Source organism: Schistocerca americana, chromosome 11, assembly GCF_021461395.2.
Source record: "Schistocerca americana isolate TAMUIC-IGC-003095 chromosome 11, iqSchAmer2.1, whole genome shotgun sequence".
NCBI classification, from domain to species: Eukaryota; Metazoa; Arthropoda; class Insecta; order Orthoptera; family Acrididae; genus Schistocerca; species Schistocerca americana.
The window spans coordinates 127,378,239-127,395,205 of NC_060129.1; the positions used below are offsets into that span (position 1 = coordinate 127,378,239).

General features: G+C 38.9%; 1 protein-coding gene across 1 annotated transcript in view; it reads right to left on the bottom strand.

Moving 5' to 3' along the window:
• LOC124553591 (heat shock protein 60A) overlaps nucleotides 1–16,967 on the bottom strand; it is a 72,871-nt gene that overhangs the window by 22,927 nt on the left and 32,977 nt on the right. The window contains exons 6-7 of the mRNA XM_047127445.1: nucleotides 6,991–7,159; nucleotides 3,303–3,510 (exon numbers count right to left, since the gene is read on the bottom strand). Of these exons, the coding sequence (XP_046983401.1) occupies nucleotides 3,303–3,510; nucleotides 6,991–7,159 (377 nt within the window). The remainder of the gene's footprint in view (nucleotides 1–3,302; nucleotides 3,511–6,990; nucleotides 7,160–16,967) is intronic.

Below are 16,967 nucleotides of genomic sequence, written 5' to 3' on the forward strand. Positions count from 1 at the left end.
GGGTGGCAGAGGAATGGTGATTAAGCCCCAATGAAACCCAAGACTCAACTGCGTTGGCTAGATGCTTTTAACTCTCTCACTCTTTTTTATTTAATCATCAGTGAGGCGTCTTGCTCACTGATTTTTTTCGTGAGTCACACATAATCAATGCTGTGCTACCACATGCTATCGAAAAAGGTGGAGAGATGCATGTGGCCGCAAAAGATGCCACCAACCATTCAATAGGTCATCCCCCTCCACAAAATGCCAGGTCCCATGCCGTGGCTGTAATGGTCATCACAAATGCTGCGATAAAATATAGAGAAAATGCACTGGACTCAACTTTATCATCCTCATTACAGCCCTGACCTGTCGCTGTGCGATTTCCTTTTGTCTGAACCACTTAAAGACCTGGGAGGACACCGATTTGAACATGACGAGGGCACAGAGGAATTTGTGCATGCTTGGCTCCTGGCACAACCAGCTTATTTCTGTGATTCTGCGATAAAACTACCTTCCTTCTCACAGGGAAGGAATGTATTTCTAAAATGGGAAACTATGTGGTAAAATAAACATACTGCCTTTAGTATTTCGATAAATGACTTTTTTTTTTTTAAATATCCCACTTATATTTGATTCACCCTCATATGGCTACAACATATATAATTTGATAAATATCATTAATTATTAATCCATACAGCTATCTGTAGGATACGATCGATGGCATTTAAACTGGAAAACAATAACTACAGTTGAGACGACTCACCAAGGCAGTAGCACTGCGTCAACAGATACACAACAGAAGGTACAGAGCTATGCTTTGCTAGCTTTTCAGAATGAAATTCCTCTGTGTGTGTGTGTGTGTGTGTGTGTGTGTGTGTGTGTGTGTGTGTGTGTGTGTGTGTGTGTGTGTATTGTTGACGATGGCCTTGATGGCCGAAAGCTGTAACTGTGAGAGTCTTTTTGTTGTGCCTATCTGCGACTCAGCATCTCCACTATGGTGAGTAGCAACTTTCCTTCTCATAATATTGCTACATTCCATCTTTAACTTTTCATGGTTTGATGTACAAATAAAAAGAATTTCTGTACCCTTTCAAGTATTTCCTTATGACAAGGAAACCCCTCTAATATCTCAGCTTGGCAGTCAATACCCATTGTACAACAATACATTTTGGTTTGAAGGTAGAGTTTCATTGACTCACTTTGTTCAGTCATTTCCACACTTTCATGCTTTTTATAAATAATATGGATGTTGAGTTTATTCTTCCACTTCAACACTAATATGGCAGTGCAGCTTCTCATTATGCACTCCCCTAGCCTAAATTTTGTTTTAACAAAATCTCCTGCCAATTTTTTCTATTAAAATGTACTGTCCCAACAACATCTGTTTCATTTTCAACTAAACAGTTTCTGCAAAGACTACCTCTTATCCATATGCAAAGTGTGTCATTTATTTAGTGTTGACTTCGGTAACTTCATCATTAAGTTTCAGATGCAGTGTAATCAAGATCTCTATCATTTCTTAATATATTTTAAAATTACAGCAATTTACAGAATTTTATTGTAAATCTGACTGTTCAAGAGATGAAATTATTTATACTACACGCATGTCTTCAATTTCATTAACAATTCGTCAGTCGTGATGTTCTCTTCATTGTGTGTACTACTATGAATTTTTTATTAAAATAGTTTATCACAGGTATGACTTTATATAATTTATCATCTTGTTAGTCAAATCATTAGTTACAAAATTAAAATATTTTTAAAGTAGCATGCTTCTATGATGGCTCTTTTAGACCAGTACACCTGTTTTTTAACACGAGCTATTATTACACGTAATGCAACTTACATTTTAATTTCATTACAATTGGCAAAGATCCATTTCTTATCAATTTTCTTTCTTATATTTTCACTGATCAATGTTTGTTCTGTGTACTGGTTCATTTCAGCAACAATATTATCCAGAAACACATTGTCGGACATTATATATAAAGAAGTCTGCTCTAAAACTAGTGTTCTTTCCCCAAGAGTTGGCATACACTCCCAGATTTTTGTCTTGTTATTTCTTTCCAAACCCATTGCTTCCATGACTGCTACTGTCTTCATTGGGAATCAATTTCAATGATTAATCTCTTTGGACTTTTGGGCAGGAAATACACAATACCGCGACCACCAATATCACTATTGGGAGAATCTACTGAATTACTGTCCATATAACAACTCACTTATCACTACTATAATCAATTTTAAATGTTTTTTTATTGACATGACATGGGAATATGGGTTCTTTAGTTACTTTAGGGATTTATAACTGACATGTTCATACAGTGAAGGAGTACCCGAAACTGAACTAAGGGACCAGGCTTGGCTTGTGTACATGTGGTCCACACCAAGTGTGTGGCAGGCTCGTGCTTACTGTTTACGGCCCAACTTTACAACGAGTCTCACTCATGGCAGAGAGGCCACGGGGTTAAGAAAGGGCTAATACAGTAGGTACCAAAACAAAGAAACTTCAAATAATAATAATAATAATTATTATTATTATGAAAAGCCTACAATTTTTTAATATATACAACAAAAGCTCATAAGTGTGAAATATAAACTAAGGGGAACTGTGTGTTTATTTGTCACATCACAATACTGTCAACAAAGATGTTCAAACTTCTAATGAAAGTATGAAGCACTAGACAATCATTGTCAAGACATGATAGCATTCTTCATTGCTCTATTAACAAGTGTTGAAGTTATTAACAGTTCTAATATCTTTGTCAGAGATGACTGTATAATTCCATTAACTACATTTCCAATGATTGTGTGTTATGTTATAGATGGAACATTGCTGTCAGTGTTCCAACTATACACTGCAGATGCCCAAGTTTCAAACGAAGGTAGTCATGTTCTGTTGCTATTTGAAAGAATGGCCACACAGAGGTTGAGATCGAAATATCATTTCTATCTGATGGTAGAAGACTGCTTTTACCACTGGCACCAACTCGACAATCGGCTGACTGCGAAACTAGTGCTCAACCCTTAAAGGATCTGTGTAGTTCCCTTGACAATGCTCTGATAGAGCATTTGTACCTTAGTTGTACAACTTAAGAATTGTGTTGGTATGCACAGTAAAACACATTTGATAGCTGCATGATCGAAAAATTCTGCTCCCCTAAATACATCACTAGGACACACTGAAACCTGGAACGGGTGCCTGCCTGTCAACACCTGGTCCGTGTGTCACGCAGCAATCTATCCTGTTGTTACTATGGCAGTACTGCATATAACACACTTCAGCAATTTCAAATTGAGTTTCTGTTACAGTCTCATACCTTGAGCATAAGTGTATCATCTTTCGTGATGACAATTTCTCCTACTTGGCCGAGGTCGGACGGCTGCAAGTCCTCCAACTTCACTGGGTTCCCCTCGTCGCCGAATACGATGCCACCTGTCGCTATTGCGATGTCTTGCAGTGTAGCCTTACGGTTGTCACCAAACCCTGGCGCTTTCACTGCTGCCACCTGAAGACCAATCTTCAACCTACAACAGTAATTATGTTACTCAACAAAACCAGGAGAAACTCAACAACAAATCGTAGCATCATAACCTATGAATACAAAGGATAGTCTTACTATCAAAAGAGAGAAGAAAAGAAGAAGAAAAAAGAAAGGGATGAAGAAAGGTCAGGCAAGGAGAGGAATGAAACAAATTAAAGAATGAAGGAAGGAAAGAAAGAAAGAACAGTGAGAGGACATGACTCTCACTGACTTTTACCAATGTTTACAATATTATAACAATGGTGCAACAAGAACTTCCAATGTTTGAAACTGAAACACACAATGTTTCCCCAACTCTGAAATGGAAATTAACAAAACAAATCTGTTTTGGCAACATTCCATTAATACTCACACATGTAACCAAATGCTGCCCTCAACCAACACAGAAATGTTTCCTTACAGAGCTGTGGTACTAAAGCAGTTTCCAAGAAAACAGAGGTCCTAAGTTACGCCAACAGATCATTTCCAAACCCTGACAAAAAGCACTTAAATTCTACCAGTGGCATTATGGTATCTCAGTTAATCTGTCAGATATGTAGACAGCATACAAAGTATCCTTAACAATATGTTTAACATGTTTTTACATGCTTTTGAGTTCATGCATGTGTTGTAGCTGAATGTTCCACTTGGGGGCAGTATCTTATAGTCAAAGTCCTTTGGGGTATTTTTCGTAATTATTTGTCAAATTTTGAAACCAATATTATATCTGAATTTTGGGAAAAGTGTGTGTGTGTGTGTGTGTGTGTGTGTGTGTGTGTGTGTAGGAAGGGGGGGGGGGTGTGAGAGAGAGAGAGAGAGAGAGAGAGAGAGAGAGAGAGAGAGAGAGCGCCCATTGGTTGGTGAAAAGAACCTCCTGGCTTCTAAGAAAAGCATGGTTTAAAAGATAAGAATCTTATTTCTCACAAACATGCCTTCTACATGTTGACCACTATACTAGATTTTTTGGTTAATTTTGCATTGGTTCACATGATCTACATATATGCCCCACAAACCACTTTGAAGTGTACTTGGGAAGGCAGTACCATATTGCTCCCCTCTTTTCACTTAAATTTGCAAATAAATTTTCCAACTGCACCGATTTCGCAAAAGATATGTGCAAGTAATATGATGCTGCACTCTTCCGGGGTGTTGTAAGGATACCATTATCGACACCCTTACTAATAGTCAATAACAGCCACCCACATCTGCCGACTACTATACTGTTGGCCTTTTACACCCAAGCTGCTGAAACTTTGCACTTGACATATTCATTTCTAAAGGGCTAACAAGTGAAGAACAAGAATACGAGGCACTAGGTGTATGGATGGCATGAACTAATCCCAGTGTGGTAATCGCTGCTGGTCGTGATGTCAAAGCTCCTGTGTTGCCGGCTTTGTTTTGTGTGTACATTAACAATGTGCACTGTGAATCATTTCTACATGTGCTTGTGCTGTACTGAGCTTAGTTTCACTGCGGTTTAGAAAATTCTGATACTCGAAAAAAACATTGTTTGCAATCCTTTGTGCCAACGTGTGCAGCTAGACAGCGAGGAACTTAAGTTACTATAGAGAAATCTTGACTTTTACGTGCAGGAGAAAGAATATGCAAGCATTCATAGAGAGCCATCAGTTCCTGCTAATGAACTAGTGGAACGGACATCAAACACTCTTGGAATTAATGCAAAAGTTGAAGCTGTAGACATTTTTAGCGACTCCTGGAAAGAAGAAAAAGCAGCCTCACCATGTCATCGACTTAGGTCTTTTAAGACTGGTGCACGTCACAGGCGTAGTTATGCTTACTACAATAGGAAAGAGTATGCTACAGTAACAAAGTTACTAGTGTCATTAAAAGAAAATTAACTTTTCAAGGGTGGGAAAAGTCACTAAAAACAGAGCTGAAAAGCACAGATTTCCATTACAAAGCACTAGACGAATGCAAGTCCTGGCTCTAAATGTATTCTTGTACAATATTGTGGGCTAAGACATTTATTTGATTTGTCTTTGTGAGACAACCATGAAGAATTATGGCACTAATTCAGACTACAGTGACGATGAGGTGGTGGATGGAATGGTGAGGGAAAAGCTACAAATATCCATTATTTATTGCAATGTCATTATAAGATGTAGTGCGAGAAGTTACAATCTTTGTTACTACTAATTTTGTAATCGATGTACCGTATTGTTTTCAAGATATCTGTCTTCATAAAAACCTTATTTTCTATATTTCTTTGCTCCGTTATTGAAAGCATGGTCTCTACCAACAGATGTTGGTGATGTTTCAATATTATTCCACCCCATTCAATGGTTAGTCACAGAGTGGGACTTCACTTTTGACACTGGACACTATTGATGAACAAGTGCCTTAACACAAATTCCAGTTTGTTAAGCACAGTAGTTCTGTGAATGACTCATATTTGCGCAGCAGCCTTGGATTCTTGCATTCTGTTCACTCATGCTACAAAAATACTACACTTCTGAACCAACATTTCATTTCACCTTTACAATGCCATTTTATCAGTGAAGTCTTTACAATGCCTGTTTGACATGTTAGGCCATACTTTCCCACTGAACTGCAAAATATTTCAGTCATGCTGAATTGGGACATAATAGCCTTCTTAGTGGAAACATTTGCAAATCATTCCAGTTTGTCAAATTGCAAGGGACTTAGAAGAGGAGTAGAACAGAATGGACAGTTTTGAAAAGAGGGCACAACAACAACAACAACAACAACAACAACAGTAATGCAAGGATGACAAGTGTAAAGTAATGTGATGATGGGGGAATTACATTAGAAACAGAGGGCTAAATAAGTACACAAGTTTTACTATTTGGGCAGCAAAATGCAGACTGTCAATAGCAAGAACGCTTTTGAAAAAGAAAAATTTATTAATTTTTCTTTCTGAAAATGGAATTATTTTAACTTAATAAAAACTGAAGTGTTAGGAAGTGTTTTCTGGAGGTTATACTGCTTGAAGTGTAGTTTTTACAGGAAGTGCTATGTGGTCAATGAACAGTACTGATTAAAAAATCTTTCAAAATGTGGTTCTACAGAATGGTGACGATTAGATGGGATATATCAGATCACTAATTAAAAAAGTACTTAATTGGGAGGGAGAGGGACAGGGAGAACGACGGCTTCGTTAACAGAAAATATTGGTTGATAGGACACCCCCTAAGGCGTCAAGAAACCGTCAATTTCATGATGGAGGGAAGTGTGGGTGGTAAAAATTGCAGAGGAAGACCAAGCATTCATTATAGTACGCAGATCACCAATAAATTTTATTAACTTTTATAGTTTTGGAAGTGAAACTACTGCTATAGCGAACAGGAAGTTAACAATAAGGACCACTCCATAACTATACCAACATTCTGCAGTAATTCCATTTTTGTAAAGCATTTTCTCTTACATATCATCCCCCCCCCTCCCATTAGAAAGAAAAGAAGTACATGTAGCTATTACTCAAGAGCTCAATAACAATTCTTACCTGTTAACAACGAGCGTACTCAGTGCCTCTCCGTCGACATCTTCAGCAATTATCACAAGGGGCTTGCGCTGAGAATTAGCCAATTCCAATGCTGGAATTATTGACTGAACACTGGATATCTTCTTTTCACTAAGTAGCAACAATGCATCCTGGAATTCTACTTTAGCACCTGGAAAACAAAACCAGCGCCATTAAAAATGAACCTCAAACTGGTAAATGGGAAGAATGACAAGAATACAGTACGAAAAGCTAACAGTGATTAAAGCATTTACCACCCAAAATTTTAACACTTTATTCACGTAACTCCAATACATTCTGCCACCATCTTCACACGCAGAATTACGGTGAATGAAGATTTCTAGAATATACATTTGGGTTACATAATTCAAGTATATTATTGCAAAAGGACAAACTGAAAAGAATAGGAACACAATTCAATCAGCAGAACAATTTTGCGTATCAGCCTATTTTGAGCCTAACAATTTCATTGATAGTAAAAATTCTCTCTCCTGTCTCTCACTCAGAACAGTAGTCCCTATCACTATTCATCCTCACTGTGCATTTATTCCAGTTTCTTCTACCACCTTCCATTTCATTCCAGCAGCAACGTATGTATGGCCCTTCTGTCTTATCAGTTCTCAGTGCATTACACCCTTTCATCATTCTAAGAAACTAATTACCAAAGACTGAATGTCTCTCTTGTAATCTGTGGCCCATCACTGACTCTCATGCAATGTTTTAATAGCTACTGTTTTTACAAAATTTGACCTTTGGTTTTTTTTCTCCCCCTCTCACACAACACAAGACTGTACCTGTACCTGCACCTGCAATACTAGTGGCGACTGTCAAAACATAAAAGGTGTACAACTTTCCTTCTGCCGTTTGCCGATAGGTGGCAACAACAGTAAGTTGCGGTCGAAAGAAACAGATCACAGACGTCAGACAATTAGCTTGGACCTCTGTCAACATAACCTCATTCAAACATTAGTCAATTTGTGTCTGCATCATAAAGTTGTTCTTGATTGAAAATGTCAGTTTACAAGCATAATTCTTGTCATTTGCGGTAGGTGTTACTGCTTTGCTTCAATATGAAGAAAACAGCGGCTGAGTCTCACCAAATGTTCTCTAGTACATACGGTAAGGACACTATTAGTGGAAGAACGTGTTGTGAGTGGTTTCAACACTTCAAGAACGGCGATTTTAATGTCAGACTGGCATAGTGGTGGAAGAGAGAATGTTTTTGAAGATGTAGAATTGGAGACATTGCTGAGTGAAGACTAGTGTCAAACTCGAGAAGAATTGGCACGATTAGAGGGAGTGACACAGCAAGCCATTTGAAAACGTCTCAAGGGTATGGGCACGATTCAGAAAGAAGGAACTTGGGTCCCATGTGAGCTGAAACCGAGAGACGTTGAACGGCGCTTTTGTGTTTGTGAACAGTTGCTTCAAAGGCAAAAACAGAAAGGATTTCTGCATCGCATTGTGACCGGGGACAAAAAATGGGTTCATTACGATAACCCTAAACGCAAAAAATCGTGGGGATATCCCGGCCACGCTTCCACGTTGACAGCCAAACCCAATATTCACGGCTCCAAGATCATGCTCTGCATTTGGTGGGACCAGCTCGGAGCCGTGTACTATCAGGAGTTAAAACCAAGTGAAACAATCACAGGTGCTAGTTGTCAAATGCAATTAATGCTGAAGCAAAGTTGTACACCTTTTACATATAAAAAAAGTTGAGAACAGTCTTTGCCTCAGTGTACCAAGAATTTCCAACACCCCTTGACAAAGCAGAAGCAACTAAAATATATCGTTTGATCACTATGATTTCCCAGGCACCAATGGGACATTAGTAACTGTGGTTTTGTATCCACAGAACAGTATGCTTGGCGGAACAAAAAAGGACTTTACAGTACACACCAGAATGTTTAGCAGGGGGCATAACGCTAGTGGTGGGTAGAAGTGGGCCCTGAACTGGAGCGGTACACAGTGCATTTCAGCACGCCCAATCCACGTTAAGTGGACTGGCCTGCTTGGGACATTGTTTTGACAGACTAAGCAGCAAAGCGCAATCTGCCAAGTTCACATGCCTCACCTGCCTTTCGCTGCCCCCAGCCAAGTCAAGTAATCTCAGCTGGCCTATCAACTCCACTGCATTACACAGTACCTCCATCTGAAAATCCCCGTATCATCCTTCACTTTTCTTTCGATGGGACGTCGACAGCTGAACAGATGGTCAAGTTTGCCTGTTTCCCTTTAATGCCAGTATCTATTCTGTCCACCTCCACCCAGTTACAGTATCCATGTTAGCTATTTTTTATTTTATAATTACAGGTGTGTGTGTGTGTGTGTGTGTGTGTGTGTGTGTGTGTGTGTGAGAAATAAATATTACAAAATATTTTTGAGTTCTGTAGATCGTTTTAGTTATACTCCTTAAATTCCTATATAGTTCACATTGAGCATATGCTGATGGAAATGAAAGCTTTCCATTCCTTTAGGGTGCACTCTGAAAATTGTGACGCGTAATAGATGCCAAGTAGTATACGATGTCAAACATTCGTTTCCTCATGGCAAGTTGACTCTGCCGAAAGATGCAAATGCGCCTCAGCACAGGCAAAGACATAAGCGGAGAGCACAGTAATATACATGGCTAGGCCTGTGGGTTGACCTATACGGGCCAGTAGGTGACACGTACTGAGCAGGACGAAACTGGTACCGTACACATCTCCACGTCAAATAGACTAAAGAAATTGGCTGCACTTTTTATGTTCCAGCAGGCACTAGTAGCACTGAAGACAATACGATCTCTAGCAGCATGACAACAGTAGTCTGGATGAAGCTGGTGGTGATCACCAAATATTTTAGTTTTTATCCCAATTTGACATGGCAAGTATGCTGAGAATCTTTTATACAGCAATCATCTCTATACTCTCTCCTGGCCAGGTGGCAGAACAGAGGTACAGAACATTTTGACAAGCACCACACATGCTATCTTCTGGTAAAGTGTCGAGATTCTGCAGATGGCCCAATACTTCTATGCAAGGGAGGACTATCCTCTCGTCTTTGCTGTGGGCATCAGAGTCTCGTATGCGTGGTCTCGAATCTCTGTACGGCCATTCTCAATTTTATTGCTTGCTAACCAATAATGCGCTCACAGTATACTAAATGAGGCCCCAGAGATTAGAAATGATGTCTGTATAAATACTTTAACTCACCAGCAGGTCCTCATTGCCTCTGAACTGCCTTCATATGCACCAAGACAATTCACTTGTCTCTGCTACTAACTCAAAACTTATTGCTCTAGCCAGTTGTCAGGTACAGGTGGACCATACGTTGTCAGGTACAGGTGGACCATACTAGCGTAGAAAGGTGACTGTACATGAACTTTTAGATTACACTCGTGGACACTCACTGTTGCCACTACATAGACAACTCCTCAGTGCATGGCAATTATCGGTACACTGACTAATTGTTAGCAGTGAATATCCCCCCTCCCATGCGTGTGCAAAAATGTATTTTGAAGGCCAGTGTAAATTTATTAAACAAGAATAGAATCATTTTCTTTACACTGGATGAACTATGTATCTGAAGTGTTTATAGCACTGAACATTTTCTAGACATCACTCTTCCTCTTATGGGGTCAGCTGCCAGATATTTGCACTAAATCACTTAATTTCTGTCCTACACCCTACACCGTCTCTTAAAACATAGCTTTGTTAGAGCTATGTGAGTCCAAGTTTGTCATTTTGACCTTGTTATTGCTGCACTTCACCAGCAAGATTGTACATTCAGTATGCGGGAGTTAGTCAAAGAGCAGGAACTGATTGCAGTGCCACCATTCTCAAACTTGTTATACTCATTGGAACTACAATGGATAGGATGGATGTGAGTATAGCACTGACTTAACAGTGACCTCTTGATTCCTGATGTATTTAACACTCAACTTGAACTCTTACTTATCTCTTATGATCTGTATGATATGGGTAGCCATGAAGAATTGAGAATGCCCAACCCCTTCCTTCTGTCCCACCCAAGCATGATCTTGTCGCCCACAGTCAGATGAAGGGGACAGCAGCTTTCAAATATTAATGTAAGGACACCTGTGATATCGCAAAACTTTGCCAAAAGGTGACTAACACAGCACTTTCCGAAATGCCACAGTTTCTCCACACTGCCACCTGGCTAATAATCTGGGAGCTTTTCGTCATATCCATTTGTTCCAACTTTATGTTTCAGTAAAATTTCTCAAAGCTATTTATCACATCCAAAACTGCCCTAGAATAGGATTACATATAAAAGAACCACAGTAGAGGAATCTCCCAAAGAACCTTTTCTATAGGCTCCTTTATTGGACTTGAAGCCATTATATTTCTGTAAACAACAACAGGTTAGACACAAAATCAGCAAAGAGATGAAGCGAGTCAAATATCAAAAGAGGGGGGTTCTTCATGCTTCACATTACAAGAACAGTAATGATTTAAAAAACACCAAAGAGCCATGTAATCAAGTGTTTGCAATGATTAAATCCACAATCCATGTGAAGGAGTTTTGTGGTAGTTATGCACTGCACTTTTCCTCTTGCACCCATACGCAAAGCAGCCAAGTCACTCGACAACTTGATGCTGAGACAAAGTGCAAAAAAGAGAACGTACATTTACAAAATGTAATTTAATCTGTACAGTCTCAACACCACTACTGAAGAAGAGTGAATTTGACAAATATTGCTCCAAAAAATATTAGTGTTCTGAAGAGGTTAGAAGATTTAATATATTATGTCACTCAAACTTCATCCAGTTTGTCTCATAATTGCACTTTCAAAAATGTCAACAGAACAGCACCTTTAATGAGTCTCACAAAGCACAGGCTTGCTACTGCATGCTGTTCACTCTTCTTAGCAGAGGACAGTACTTTTAATTCTTCCCTCTTCTCTTCCAGGAGAAATAGTAGTTAGTGTTTCACTAATACTTTTATATATAGAATCATGGTGGGAAAGCCATTTTAGACTTGCATTTGCCAAGAAAAAAGAAAAAAAAACAAAAAACTCAAAACCAGCATTTTCTATCAGGAAAGAAGTGCTCAAGGAAGTGAGTAAGATTACTAAAACAAATCTCTATTTAAAAAGAGCAGCTAGAACACACTGCATAAGTAAAGCATTCTACACAAAGATTACTTACAAAACTCAACAGTAGAGGTTAATGACAGAAGGGGCAACTACAACACCCTGCCACATTACAATATATGCTCACAATGTAACTTTTAAAAAAGAAAATCACTTGTCAAGATCTACAATGCAAGCTAGTAATATCTCTTCTTTCTCCCGAGAGCAACATCTCTCTCACCTTGAGGGGATGCTGACTCAGTTTTTCAGGTCGACTGAACAGCTGATCCAGAGATGTGCATGGGGCATAGTAGCATGTTTGTGTCCTGAAGTCACGAGGGGATGTCCAATGATGCACAATGCCTAACTTGTAAAATAGTTCGTGCAATTTGTGTATGATCAGAAGAACACTGTACAATAAGGATAAGCTGAATGACACAGGGAAGACGTTGATTTCAAATTCGGGTGGATGAAGTTTGCTCATTCTGGCCATTCAGATTTATTTCAATTTCCTAAATAATTTCTGGAAATGCCTTGACGGTCCCTTTAAGCAAGACAATGGCCAACAACATGTCCTATCCTCATTAAACATAATTATATTCTCTGTCTGTCCATCTGTCTGTGCGTGAGAGCCAGAAAAATCAACTTTCCTCTTTTTCACTCTTGTAATATGTCTGACTGTCCAGTAAATTTGTTATAGCATCATTTCTCATATTTAAGTCTACAGTTTCTTAATTCTTCAGAGCTCTAGAAATGTTGACTCCCATTGGTAGCCTTCCTAAAATTTTCTACCTAATGTTTTTCAGTCAATGAAACTAGAACAGTGCTTGCATATTTTTTTAAATTCATTCTACCTTAATCACCAGTTTTAATTTGCATTTTGACAGACTAACAGGCATGAAGCCAACATCCACCATGGTAGTACAATTTCATATGCTAGAGCTCCACATATTAAGAGATTGATTGAATATACTTGATAACCTAAAAGAAATTATTCACATAGTTGAGGGAGAGAAAAGTTTCATTTTGATGGGGTTCTGGCATTCAATAGTAGAAAACAAAGGCAAGGAAAAGTAATACAAGGATATGGATTGTGGGAAAGGAATGAAAGAGAAAGTCACCTGGTAGAATTTTGCACAGAGAACAATTTAATACAGGACAATTTAATAATCAATAACATTTTGATTACGAATCATGAAAGTTGTTTGTATGCTTGGAACAGACCTCGAGATGCCAGAAGGTTTCAGATTGATTACATATTGGTAATACATATTTAGAATCCAGATTTTTAAGTGTTCAGACCTTTCCAGGGGCAGATGTAAACCGACCACAATTTACTGGTTACGAACTGTAGATTAAAACTGAAGAAATTGCGAAAAGGTTGCAAATTAAGGAGATGGGGCCCGCATAAATTGAAAGAATGAGAGGTGGTTGAGAGGCCCACAGGGGCATTATGCAGTGATTGACAAACAAGGAAAAGTAATATAACAAGAGAGCTTTGAGAGATTAAATAGTGAAGGCAGAAGAGTATGAAATAGGTAAAATGATGAAAGCCCAGTAGAAATACTTGGATATCAAAGGAGATATTAAATTTGACTGAGGAGAGGAGAAAGTAGAAGCTGTATGAATGTCAAGAGCTCAAATGGAAAACAAGTACTGAGCAAACAAGGGAAAGTCAAAAGGCGGAAGGAATATACGGAGGGGATGTACAAGAAAGATGAACTTTTACAACATTGCCTTAAAGAGGTGAGGGTTTATGTGAAGATGAGGCAGAAAATATGACACTGCAAGACAAATTTAACTGAGCACTAAAAGACCTAAGTCAAAACAATGTCTCTAGAGTAGACAAAATTCTGCCAGAACTACTGATATTTGGCAGAGAGAGAGAGAGAGAGAGAGAGAGAGAGGCATGACAAAATTATCCCACTTGGTGAGCAAGATGTACGAGACAGGTGAAATACCATTAGACTTCAAGAAGAAAGTAGTAGTACAATTCCAAAGAAAGCAGCTGCCGACTGGTTGTGAATATTACCCAACTGTTAGTTTTGTAAGTTCTTGTTGCAAAATACTGACATGAAGAATGGAAAAACTGACAGATACCAACTTTGGGGAGGATTACTTTGGAATTCAGAGAAATATATGAAAACGCTGGGCAATACTGACTCTACCACTTATCTTAGAAGATAGGTTAAGGAAGTGAAAACATACATTTATAGCATTGGTAGACTTAGAGAATGCTTTTGACAATGCTGATTGGAATACTCACTTTGAAATTCTGAAGGCAGTACAGGTAAAACAGAGGGAGCAAAAAGGCAAGTAGGTACATTTGCATATCAGATGGACGTACCACTACAGTTTTAGGTTGACCGATTGCACAACTGACACAAACCACTATTCGATCAGAAGTTACCAATTTGCTATGTATAATTATCAATGTAAAAGTGCACAATTTATTTAAGTAATTACTAATGATTCAGTGGTTCCATTTTTGATAAATGATTCTTGTCACAAACTTATTGCTTTGCCTTCGGTAGACTTATTACTAGGGGGTAGTCAAAAATTTGAAGTTTTGATCAGCAGCTAGTGACGGTACTTCACAGTAGTACACAACAGCTCCAAGCACCATTTCTTTGTGTAGTCTAGTAATGGTTACTATTACAGAAACCGGTAACCATTAATAATTAACAGAATAAATTACAATTTAGTCTCGTACTTATTACTTTTATATTTAAAGAAAAATTTCCAGTATGTAGAATCTTTCTTTCCTAATTATCACTTTGAAAAATAACAGTGCAGATTTTTGTTTGTCAGGCATTTCTCATCAATACCGGTCCCCATACCACAGTGCCATAACGCGGCGCGAAAAAGAGTCAAAATATTACGGCACAGCCCACTGGCAAAGTGGAGAACACCTGCATCTTTTGGCTCCTCTAGTGATGAGCAGCATGCTACATTAATGTAGTTCAGGTATTTCAATATGTACTATAGCAGCAGACACAAACCTTTAAATCAACAAATCACCTATGTTTTCAAGGGGATAATTAAAACTTTACGACTACTACTCATTTTTGTCTTATCAAAGTTGTATGCCAAATAAAGTTATATTTCTCACAAATAAATAGTACATCTACACATGTGAAAACTATCACATTCCAATTATCACTGTTTTCTTTTGTGTGATATTTTGAAAATGTCCCTATTTTGCTCTAAAATAATATAAGAACTATATACATAACAGCAAATATACTACACCTCATCTCACACCCACCTTGTCAATAGCTTTAAGTAATTTATATCTAAAAAGAAAGATGATGAAACTTACCAAACAAAAGCGCTGGCAGGTCGATAGACACACAAACAAACACAAACATACACACACACACACACACACACACACACACACACACACACACACACAAACAAAATTCTCTGACCAATCCAGTATCAAACAAAAGCGCTGGCAGGTCGATAGACACACAAACAAACACAAACATACACACAAAATTCTAGCTTTCGCAACCAATGGTTGCCTCGTCAGGAAAGAGGGAAGGAGAAGGAAAGACAAAAGGATATGGGTTTTAAGGGAGAGGGTAAGGAGTCATTCCAATCCCGGGAGCGGAAAGACTTACCTTAGGGGGAAAAAAGGACAGGTATACACTCGCACACACACACATATCCATCCACACATACACAGACACAAGCAGACATTTGTAAAGGCAAAGAGTTTGGGCATTTTTTGGGCAGAGATGTCAGTCGGGGCGGATGTACAGAGGCAAAGATGAAGTTGAAAGACAGGTGAGGTATGAGCGGCGGCAAATTGAAATTAGAAATTAGCGGAGATTGAGGCCTGGCGGATAGCGAGAAGAAAGGATATGCTGAAGGGCAAGTTCCCATCTCCGGAGTTCTGACAGGTTGGTGTAATTTTCATCATACTACAAGAGGCTGGTTCAACAATGTCGTCCCCCTCCCCTACCCTCGCCCCAGGCCTCCGCACAAAGGTACCTGCGACTCATTTGCTGGACAGGATACCCATCTGGTGGCCCTTTTGCACCACATTCTTGCTTCCTTCAGCCATTTGACTGAGCCTTTGCCCACCCCCATTTACGGGCATTCATTCGCGGCGTATGACTGAAGGCTGCATCTCAGCTGTCTACATGTGAAGTGTCTAACTACCCCTGTAAATACATAGGCATTCAAGCTGGAACAGCCCCCACTGCATGATACTTTTTTCAGTCTTAAATCGTAAGAGTAATGGTGCCTCCAGTGCCGCAATAGTTTCCGCCCAAACAAAACACTACTACCTAGGCTCACCACTTTAAAAAAGTGGAAAACAATGGATTTTAGTCTTACTGCAGCTCACTTTATTTACAGGTAAAATTTTATTCCTTTTGAATTTGTAAAATCGGCCAAATACTTCACTGGTCGTACTGGTTAAGTGTTCTGACAAGTTTCGTGCAGGCGATCACTCCTGGCCATTCGGGTGGATTTAATTTTGAGCGCTAAACAGTATGGTCGTCGGTGCCTGTTCTTAATACAGCAGCCCAAGTACTCACTGTTAAAATTAAAAATAAAGACTGTATCTACAAACACAATCACTAAAATCTTGCACATCTTTTCACCCGTATCTCCAGGTGTATAGCTGCCACACATTTAAAGTAATGATGAACAGTTCACTGCACAACACAGACAGCTGACTGCACTATTAATACGATGGACCAGCCATTGACGAACACCATGAACTCTGTCCGATCATATTGGGCATCAATTCTAACGCCACACAACATTGCAACGATTTTCCTGTCACTGAGAAAGTTTTAGGGTAAGTCTCTCTAAAGGCAAAACACATCTCTTCTCAGCATATAAAACTGACTTTAAAACA